Source organism: Magallana gigas, chromosome 9 (assembly GCF_963853765.1).
Source record: "Magallana gigas chromosome 9, xbMagGiga1.1, whole genome shotgun sequence".
Lineage (NCBI taxonomy): Eukaryota > Metazoa > Mollusca > Bivalvia > Ostreida > Ostreidae > Magallana > Magallana gigas.
In genome coordinates this window covers 34,852,191-34,863,729 of record NC_088861.1, presented here as the reverse complement: position 1 = coordinate 34,863,729, position 11,539 = coordinate 34,852,191, and the positions used below count along the sequence as shown (strand labels likewise).

General features: G+C 34.8%; 1 protein-coding gene across 6 annotated transcripts in view; it reads left to right on the top strand.

Annotated features, from left to right (window-relative positions):
* The first annotated feature begins 270 nt into the window (after positions 1–270).
* The window catches only part of LOC105334848 (inositol 1,4,5-triphosphate receptor associated 2), a 56,705-nt gene continuing 45,436 nt past the window's right edge, over positions 271–11,539 (top strand). For 3 of the 6 annotated variants that reach the window (XM_066070569.1, XM_066070568.1, XM_066070565.1), the window contains exons 1-5: positions 4,387–4,542; positions 5,511–5,679; positions 6,549–6,685; positions 10,057–10,118; positions 11,426–11,474. In XM_066070569.1, coding sequence (XP_065926641.1) covers positions 5,512–5,679; positions 6,549–6,685; positions 10,057–10,118; positions 11,426–11,474 — 416 coding nt within the window. In that variant the 5' untranslated portion in view covers positions 4,387–4,542; position 5,511. Of the gene's footprint in view, positions 433–4,386; positions 4,543–5,510; positions 5,680–6,548; positions 6,686–10,056; positions 10,119–11,425; positions 11,475–11,539 lie in introns of those variants that run through there. The other 3 variants (XM_066070570.1, XM_066070567.1, XM_066070566.1) reach the window with 2 other exon arrangements.

The following is an 11,539-nucleotide window of genomic DNA, read 5'->3' as shown; positions in this document are numbered from 1 at the left end:
ACACAAAATTAATCAGGGAGGAAAATCATCGGATGTCAACTTTAATTCGAGCAGCTTTTTTTTCCATATGTACATGCACCTTTATAGATCGATATACTGGGAGATATGACAGTGTATACCTGCCGTTTTAAATTTGTTTCTCTTGCTCGACCCGCGTCTGAAAATCGAATTGCTATCGACCTGTGTGTACATAATCTTCCCGATCGTTGATCTCCTCATCATTGTCAATGTGTTCATTTGCTCATACACTTTTTGCTTCTGCATGTATACTAGTTCACAAAAAGTTCTTTGTTCTATCGGAAGTGCAAATATAAAGACCGACGATGGTCATATTTTTGTGCATTGTTACAGCATGGAATTTTTAAAATATAAGATATTGTTGGAGTTTAAAGGATTAACTGTATCAGTGCTATTTAGTGGCAGATCGTCATGGTAAGACGCCTTCTCTCTCTCTCTCTCTCTCTCTCTCTCTCTCTCTCTCTCTCTCTCTCTCTCTCTCTCTCTCTTGTAGTAGTAGTAGTAGTAGTAGTAGTAGTACTAGTACTAGTACTAGTAGCAGAAGTAGTATATGTATATTGAGCATGAACGGTACGTGGTGTAAATGTATAATAACCATATCAAAATCAACCTACAGTTAATTTGCCCTACATGTAGGGTTTTGTTCATACGCCGTTTGTTACAATGTTAAGATGGATAGTATATAAACAGTATACCTTATACATATTTTGATTATAGAAAATTTTACTTAATTCCAATTGCTGCTCACTCATGCATTCCCACATAACAGTTACCCGTGTGCCTTTATTTAGTGTAAAAAAACCCAAAACAAAACTAAAACAAGATAAACCTACATGCATGTATATATTCTCTAGTTCGCATTATAGAACTATTCGATTAGTTACAAAGTTTAAAATGAGAATAATAATTCGTATTATATAGCTTCATTCAAGAAGAAAATCAATACACACACGAAATATATATGTATATGTAGATCGATTCCCCGGTCACTCATGGTCAGCAGCAGTGTGAATCCCGCCCGGTCCGCCATGCCTCTCACTCTCTGATTCATTTGGTGACATGACCACAGGTGCTTGAGGACAGGAGCCCCCCCCCCCCCCCTCCGATTTAAAACCCTGGGGTAGTTGACTTTTTTGATAGAAATTCCTAACGTCATATACACATTTTAATATATATCTAAAAAATAACGAAAATAAACGATTACTGTAACCCCCCCCCCCCCTTCCGCAAATCCTCTTTTTAAATGCGGGCTGGGATTGTTTTAAATAAATCGTTAATTTTTAATTAATTTTCAGATATTGGATATGGAACATGTTATATACTTGACTTTGGAGAAATTTCTATCAAAAAGGTCAACTTCCCCGGAGGTCTAAATCGGGGGTCGGGGGGGGGGGGGGGGGGGGGGGGGGGGCTTGTCCTCGAGCACCTGTGGACATGATTTAATGGTATCCTTGGAATTTTATTTGCATGCCACCCCTGAAAGTTTAATGAAACATTCAAGTTATTAATATGCGCAAATTAACAACACTGTTGACCATAACGTAACACAGAGGGACCAGCTAATTTCTCCATAAATGTGAAGGTTGCTAAAGTACATTGTACAAGTATCTACAACTAGTACTACAATGTATACTCGGAGGTCTGGCTGTGGGGTCAGCAGTCCGTTTAAGGTGCCATGGGTTACCTCCGTATTGTTACGTATTATTTATCAGAAGAAACAATTAATAAAATCAACTATAATTTCATAAATAGTTTCCAAATTTGTCACATAGCGCAGTGGGTTAGAGAAACCGTTCACTAGGTTTATTCCCACTTAGCCAACATCCTGAAATTCTCAATTCCGACCTGGCCAACATTTTGATTTTCACACCTGAGTGATCGGGGGGGGGGGGGGGGGGCTATAGTCTGTTTTCACAATTAAATGTATTTGTTATTAATTACCTCAGAATAGTTTGATGAAAACAAATAAACGATAGCATTTTTTAAAAATAGGATGCATAAAATTATTAAGAGAAATACTGGTAATGCTAAATATAATGTATATAATATGCTTTTAATACCAAATGAAACATAAATCTTTTTCAAATCTGTTATGTTATTTATTTAAAAAAAAGCAATTATTTTGCCTCTATCAGAAAAAGTAAATAAAAATATTGGAAAAAAAATATGATTACATAAAACCTTTTGTACAAATTAACCAATACACGTATATGCATGATTAAAACATTCAAATAAATAATTATAAACTGTTTAAGTTGGATGTATAATTACATGAGTGAGATGGATCAGCAGTATTTAAAGAATATAGACTAGATAGATAAGCTGATTATTGTTATTAGTTTACAAAATCGAAAGCCGGATATCTGTAAACTACGAGTTTAAATTTCGCAGAGGATTTTAAAATTCCAAAAATATCTAAAACGTATTTTTTTTGTTAAATAAATATTGTAAAGATTAAAAATTCTAAACTGGTGAAAGTATTTTAGTTATTATGTACTTTAATCTGCATTAATATCGACAAATTTCCCAGACGACTTGTTAGTCTGTGAAGTTCGTGTTCACAATGTAACTTCACTTCAATTATAAATATGGATAGGGTTTTGTTTATAATAGGAAATAAATCATAGTTAAAGTCCACGTGCTGTACGGAAATATTTAAATGGGCGATTTCTAAAGCATTTTTAAAGATAATTACACATGTAATAAATGTATTTAGATTATTGATGGATAAAAATTCTTTAAATAAGCTCAAGCTCTCTCTCTCTCTCTCTCTCTCTCTCTCTCTCTCTCTCTCTCTCTCTCTCTCTCTCTCTCTCTCTCAGTGTTTTAAAAAATCATGATATGTTCCAGAGCAAGGGGCGGTACGTTCAACCCCCGGACCTACCTACCCCTCCTGGATCCGCCTATGATAAAGCTTTGGATGTACGTATTCAGAATTTAGATAATTATTGGTCATGAATCCACGTACATTGTACAATGTATGCTATATCAATCAACTGGTTTTTCTGAGAAATCAATATTTTAATTTTTCAGACGTTTTACTAACTGGCTGTTGCCATAAAAAAAAAAATCCATTTTGATCTCCCTATTTCTAATATCTCTTTACATAAAAAATGCGCGGAATTAGAACTTTTTAGCATATGGAGAAATCACGTACACTTTATTCATGAGCTAAATGTCACGTGACACTGTTCTCATTAATATTTATGTCTTCAAATTGTCTCCCTTACGAATGAAAATTACATACCTTTTATGTATGAAATTTGTGTTATTACGTCAAAACTTTCATTTTTTGAATGAGAACATGTGTTTAGGCAATGAATAGATTATCTGTGTATGTTTTTGTCACCACAATCAGTGATTCACACTTAAAATTCACTTTGAATACCTCTCTATCCAACCATAGATAATCTAAAAAATATGACTTTACCGGCTAAAATAAGTAAATAAATAGATAAACAGCCAAAAATATCAGCTTGAAACCGAATAAAATTATAAAATGAAAAAAATCATTCAATTTATAACGATAATTCTTAATCAAAAATATGCAATATGCCTAATGATTCAATATAAAGACTGTATAAATGCCTAGTTGCAAGTCCGATGGCTTACTGAGAAAGTCTTGAAAATGCTAAATTGGAAGTAAAAAGGAACCGACAAGACTTTTTTAATTTGAGTCTAAATTTCTGACACAACTATAAAAAAAAAAAAAAAATAGTTTGCAATGTAAACTTTGTAAATATATGAGGAACTACTTTACCTATGAATGGCAAGTATTTTAAAAATAATTCCAAAATCCCTTCATGACGCCTTTCAACACTAAAACACACTTTATTCCTACAACGCCCCGCTTCGATATTTCAGATTCAAAAGGAACCGCCATCTCAATATCTAATGTAAACAAAACAAGCACATTCCAATCCCGGATGATGTAAATGACAAAACCAAATGAGAAGAAAATATTTCCGAAATACTTATTTTTTATAATTTGTGATTTTTCTCATTCATTTCTATATATTCTATTGTAATGAAAATCGCCATTATGATAACAATATGGCCGCTATGCAAATTAGTAAAATGTACACCATTTCTCCACTGGGGGGTCCGACGGTTATTTGAGTTTGCCCGGGGGGGGGGGGGGTCCGAGGCATATTTGTTGTTAATTTTTTATGTAATTTTAAATAATTATGAATTTTGAAAGGGATCAGGACTCCATGACCCCCCTCAAGTTCCGCGCCTGTAAAGGAATTATTTAGCGAAAATTTAACAAGTGCATATTGTGGAAGTGTCCCGTTTTACAGTTCGGGATCGATATTCTTAAAAGTTCGATCTGACAAAGGAGCGCGAAATACGAGGTCGTCTGCGCTAGAAAATATTATAAAATATTATAAAATATTATCGATACAATAGGCCTATTTATGACAATTTTTGACTGTCAAAACATAAGGATTGTTGAACTGTTTTGGATAGAGAAAATGAAGAAAAATTCTTGAGAATGTAGTGCATAAGCAAAACGTCAGTCAGGTTTGTTAAAAAAATTGTGTCCACATGCACGTTCCTTACAGTTATAATCTGAAATGTTCTGCCTGAATTGTGTACTTAGACACATATCGACCTGATAAATGTGTATAAATAGCAATAACTTTATACTTATAAAAGAAATTTTAAAAAATGTATGGGACTCGACTGAAGTTGTTAAAAAAATCCACATAATTAAAACGTCATACCCAACTACAATTTAAACACTGACTAATGTTATAGACCAATCCACACTTTGCAAAAGCTGTTTCTCTTTGCATAGTCAATCCAAAGGTCAAAAGGAAAAAAACCGCTTACAACCCATTCTTTATGCTACCAAATTATTTGGGCTTCCTGTGTTGCATGCAATTAACAAGTCCAATCCACACTTTGCAAAAGTTGTTCCCCTTTGCGGGGTCAACCCAAAGGTCAAAAGGGAAAAAACAACTTTTCCCTTCTTTATGCAACCAAATATTTGGGTGTCCTGTGAAGAAATCTCTTGGAATTTAATTTATTCCTTCGATGTGTGGGTTGCCCCAACTTGGGGCAATTCAAATTCACAGCGGAAACGGATTTCTAGTGTTAAATAACGAAGTTACAACCCTCTAAACTACAAAGGCTACTGTGAGAAATATATGGGTTTTTCCCCAAAGATGGCGGCCAAGGGACATAACTTTTGTAAAGTATGGATTGGTCTAATGACTTTGATGTATGGGCAGCCCCATTTATAGCCTTTGGGCAAACAAAATGCAGACAGAAACCAATTTTTTGAAGTTATGAACCCCTAAACTACAAAGGCTACTGTGAGAAGTATATGGGGTTTTCCACAGGTGGCAACCAAGGGACATAACTTTTGCAAAGTGTGGATTTTTCTATTCTTTATTTTACAAGAGTGTTTGATATTTGCATGTTTGTTAATTATTCTACTTGTCTATTTTTTTAAAAAATGTTTGTTCTTATTTTTGCTACTTTAGAATGGACACCGATGAGGAATTGTTTTCCTCGGATGAGTCGGGCATTTCAGAACAGGATCTGATAGAGCATGTGGACATCTTGTTCCGCACCAGTGATCTGGAAGGCAGTGGCTATGTCCCTGTGTCACGCATCATCCAGTACCTTAGGGTGCAGACCAGTTTTGGTGAAGTAAGTATAATTTGTCCCATGCAGTTTTTTTCACAAATAAACATGTGTACATTAAAACTCGTTTAGTACTCGTTTAGTACGAACACGGATATAGCGAATTCTCGGATATAGCGAAGTTTTTTTGAGTCCCCTGTAATTTTGTTAACAAATCTTTGCAAAATTTTGCGATTACGACGAATTTGGATATAACGAATTTATGGATATAGCGAACTGACTTTAAGTCCTGTAGAGGTGAATAATAGCCAAATTTTACACTTTTATAAAGAATTTCTTTGCAGTTTTTATTTCACAATCCGATTATTTAAGGTATCAAAGTAATGTATTTTTATTTTAAGCCTCAATTAGTAAAAATTGTAGTCTTGTAAAAGAAAACATGTTTACAGTGAATTCGCTATAGTTATTATTATGAATTCGTTATATGGATCAGGATGTAAAGAATTACTAATATAACAAAGAAAATCAACTGGTTCCTAGGACTTCACTATAACCAAGTTTACTGTATTCATATTGTTAAACAATAGGAGGGGAAAATGATAAAATTGTTCTAGCTGCAGGTCTGTAGCTTCTAGTCTGAAAAAAATTCAGGTGGATGACCAGGGAGCTACAGTTTTGTACGTGTTAAAAAGTTGCAATTTATGGCACAAAAAAAATTGCAGTACTTTTGGACTGATTAATCTTATTTCCGCATAAATTCTGTTGAAAAAGTTAGTTCCATGAAATTCTTTAGGCAATTTACTACCGATGCTGATACTTTACTTGCCTCAGACTCTCTCTTAAACATGCTAAATGAAACTATGACTAATCCTTTTAAATGATGTTTCATGAGCAAAATCTGATCGTGTTATAAAATTAACATTCTGTTTTCTAAGAGTGAAGAAGATTTGTCATTCCTGATGCGACTGGCTGACCCTAGTGGCGGTGACCCAAGCTTGACCCTTGAGCAGTACCGGGAGATCATGTGGAAGTGGATCAAGCACCTGCAGCGGGGCGGGGCCAGAAATGTCAGGTATAGAAGAGGGGGCCAGAAATGTCTGGTACATGTATAGGAGAGGGGGCCAGAAATGTCAGTTACATGTATAGGAGAGGGAGCCAGAAATGTCAGGTACATGTATAGGAGAGGGAGCCAGAAATGTCAGGTACATGTATAGGAGAGGGGGCCAGAAATGTCAGGTACAAGTATAGAAGAGGGGGCCAAAAATGTCAGGTACATGTATAGGAGAGGGAGCCAGAAATGTCAGGTACATGTATAGGAGAGGGGGCCAGAAATGTCAGGTACAAGTATAGAAGAGGGGGCCAAAAATGTCAGGTACATGTATAGGAGAGGGAGCCAGAAATGTCAGGTACATGTATAGGAGAGGGGGCCAGAAATGTCAGGTACAAGTATAGAAGAGGGGGCCAAAAATGTCAGGTACATGTATAGAAGAGGGGGCCAAAAATGTCAGGTACATGTATTGGAGACCTCTCAAGGTCATACACTAATTAAAATCAACTTTCATTCGTTGGGGTTAAATTTTGCATGGTTTATGAAAACTGGCCTGAGGATCATGAAGTTTCTTCCATCTATGTCCATCTGTTGTATCTACATTTTGCACTAGCATTATAAAGAATACTATACAGTTAACGTTATGTTGCATTAGGTTGTCATTTGCGTTTGAAGGATTATTTTGATAATTCATTGATCGCCAGTTGAGTTTTCTGATGTAGGTTCTATTTGACTTCTCTGTATCTTATTGTAAGTTGTATTTAAGTGGGGTTCAGTGTCAATGGCAAAGGAATATTCATAATTCAATAGGTGATAGCTGTGTGGATTGAATGATAAATGATATTAATCTTTGATGGCAAATGATGAAAGCTAGGTTACTATCAATGCATTCATTGATTTTCTCTAAACAAATTTAATAATTTAAGCCTTGTTTGAAGAGCCTATGTTTACATTAGCTGGATAATGCTAAATATTAGTTGTTTCTAAATATTGGTCATAAACTCATAAATACTACTACTGGGCTTCATTATTGATCATATTTGTGCAAATTCAACAAATACATAATTATGTATGATTTTACATATGTATAAAATGAGGAACTAAATTACTGTATCATGTGTACATTACAACATATGAGGTTATTTTCACACTGTGGAATTTTTGCCCTTCTAAACCTTCAAGCAGTTTTGCTCCGTCTTGAATTCGCCCAGACACAGTTGTTTTTACAGAGGGATAATGTGAGATACATGTATTAGAATTTGCCCAGTCTTAAATTCAACAAAGGCGAAAGGGGCAAGAATAAAATCGGGTAAAATACCAGTAATTTCCCTTGACAGCAAACAGTATCATCCTCAAAAATCTGGGGTCTTGGAAGGACGAGGAGGAGTCTTTATAAAAATCATTTTTTATTATAATTTTGAAACAATGACGGAATATTTATTGACCTCCATTTTTTATATCATGTATTTATTAAACATTCATTAAAATTATGGTATTACATGTTTATTAAAGTTAATAATTAATCTCATAGGGTTTTGTGACTTCGTTAACCAATACAATGTAATGCAAGATTGAAAAATAGATCATACAGGTAAAGTTATTTGATGCTGCCAATAGATTCAAATTAACACTAGATGTCTACACCAAATGCAGTAATGCAGTATTCAATTATTATATTGCAAAGACACTTCCATGATTATTTCCAGTGGCACATACTAAATGAAAATGACATGGAACTAGTTGATTATCATTGAGCACCTGAACTTCACCGGGTAGAGGCTATACATACATACATACATACATACATGCATGTACATGTGTCACCCATTAGCACCTCATTGTTTTTCATACTACTACAGAGAGAAATTATTTGATGTCCTATTCAGAGAACAAGATGATGTTTTACGTATATTTTGATTACCAAATATGAGATTTCTATTTTGTTCTTGGACTGTAAGAATAAACAATTATAGAACTAGACTGTAAGAGATCCCTTTGAGTAATTGGTTCATTGACGTACGCTGGCTGATGATTGGAAGTTATTTGTGTTAATTGAAGGACTCTGTGATATAAATATGTATAATTAACTTGGAGAACTATATGTATCTTAGGTATTTAATTTGACATCTTGAGTGAAGTTTGAGATGTTGTTGTATTGGTTTATTTGATCATGATGAATTCTTGCCAAAGGTTTGAAATATATGACATTATTTGTGTGGTGAGATACTAGGATATAGCCATAAGGTGTGGACAAAAATCTAAGGAAACTATTATTCTAGTTTTCCGGAGAAAGTCTCTTTTCAATATGGATGCACATCAACGAAGACAAAAGTTCCGTCGGTTCTCGCTTCAGAGTCGGAAGATGAATCATTTTCTTTCGGACTCGTTTAAGATTCAGAACCCGTCTGTGATGAGCAGCACTAGTACTGTTAGTACCGCTAGTACAACTAGTATGACCAACACCTCCAGCAGGTCAAGCAAGTCAGTCAGGTGATAAACTGGTGGTATCTGTGTGGAGTTCAAACCACTGTTTCCTAACAAATGTTTTGATCTTGATTTTTTAGCTCTCTAATTAAGCTAAGTGCTCAAAATAGCATTTCTGTTGTTGTTTGTTTGTTTTGCATTAGCCAGGCCAAGAATCAGATCTTTTTTGCTAGGGTTAAGAGTTCCGCCAGGGTTAAAAGAGTTCCAAGACCTATTTTTGGTAACTTTTATATTAAATATGATAATCATTATGAATTTCTTAAAAGGGGGGGGGGGGTCAAAACTCCCAAAAATTAACTTTCACAAAGATATAAAGATAACGTAGGGTAATTGCATGTAACATGTGAAATACCGGTACTTGTTTATTGTATGTCCATAACATTTCTAGTAAATTACAATGTGTATAGATATCTACAACATAATATATAATGATGTACCGGTAATGACAATAGACAACAGGCATCTTGCTCAAATGAGGGGAGGATTTATAAAACAGGTTTGAAAATGATATGTTTGTTTATCTTTTAGGAACTTTTTTTCCGTGCGTAAAGTTGTTGACATTTTATACATAGTAAATGTGTTGTGTGGCTAACAATTATAATTTTACAGAAAAAGACATGGTAAACATGTGAGTTAATTGGAATTTTTAAGATGATCTTCTTCTTGATTAGATATTACTAAAACGAGGTGAACATAATCTGAACTATTTTGCACTTAATCTTCTGTGACCTAGCATATGTATATGAATTTAATAAATTTGTTATAAAAGAATTCCATGTTTCTGTGAGTCTTGTACTGGTCAGTATTATCTGACTTGATCAAATCAAACTTCATACAAATCAGTATGAATGACCATGAGTCTATTTGATCTGAATACATGAAATTCATTTCTACATTCTCTGTATTTGTAGTGATGGGGGTTCTGAATATGAAGATATTCTTTCTGATCCAGCAAACCGAGTGTCATCTAAAGGTGAGTATCCTCGATATCCATCTCAGGAAAGTGAGTCTCCTCATAGCCCATCTCATATGTTTTCATAGCCAATCACATGTAAGAAAGTGTCTTCTAAGATCATCTCATTTGATAAAGTGTCCTCGTAGCTCATCTCAAGAAACTGAGTGTCCTCATAGCCAATCTCGTTTAGAGGTGAGTATCTCATAGCTCATCTCATTTTAACAGATAAGTGTCCTTTTAGCCCATCTTAGTTTACAAATAAGCTTCCTCATAGCCAGTCTCATGTAAATGAGTGTCCTTGTAGGACGCCTCATGTAAATGAGTGTCCTTGTAGGACGCCTCATGTAAATAAGTGTCCTTGTAGGACGCCCCATGTAAGTGAGTGTCCTTGTAGGACGTCTCATGTAAGTGAGTGTCCTTGTAGGACGTCTCATGTGAGTGTCCTTGTAGGACGTCTCATGTAAGTGAGTGTCCTTGTAGGACAACTCATAAAAATAAGTGTCCTAGATATCCATTTCATTTAAGTGTCCTAGATATCCATATTATGAAAATGAGTGTCCAAGATATCCATCTCATGTTATGTGAGTGCCCTGTCAGTCTGCTGAGTTGCTGTTTATCTCATGGTGAAAAACTCACAGTCCAGCATCTCTGTCCTCCTAAAGTTTCATGTGAAGGCAAGTGTACTCACATTCTGTCTAATTAATGGGAAGGTTAGTGGACTTGCAGTCTGTCTCATGTAAATATAAGTGTTCTCACAGTTTATCTGATATAGATGGAGTGTACTTACATTCTGTCTCATATAAAGAGGAATGTACTCACAGTTTGTCCCAGGTAAATGTAAGACTACTCACAGTTTATTTCATGTAAATTGAGTCTACTAGCTCTGTCTCATGAAAATGTAAATGTGCTCACAGTCTATCTCATGTAAATTGAGTCTACTAGCTCAGTCTGTCTCATGAAAATGTAAATGCACTCACAATCTATCTCATGTAAATTGAGTCTACTAGCTCAGTCTGTCTCATGAAAATGTAAATGCACTCACAGTCTATCATGTAAATTGAGTCTACTAGCTCAGTCTGTCTCATGAAAATGTAAATGCCCTCACAGTCTATCTCATGTAAATTGAGTCTACTAGCTCAGTCTGTCTCATGAAAATGTAAATGCGCTCACAGTCTATCATGTAAATGTTTCTGAGTGAATGATAAGTATACACATAGTGTAGCTTTTTGAATAAAATAACTTTCTCTTTTTGTTTCAAAATTTTGTGTGCATTGAATTGTAATTACTTTTTGCTGGTTTACTTATTTGATAATTTTTTGTGATAGATCGAGGAGGAAGCTCAAATGCAGGATTTGACAAACAAGATGACAAATTGTAAGTCTATATTTCAATATAATTATACACTATTTATAACTTAATGCCAGAAGGTGTCAAACCAA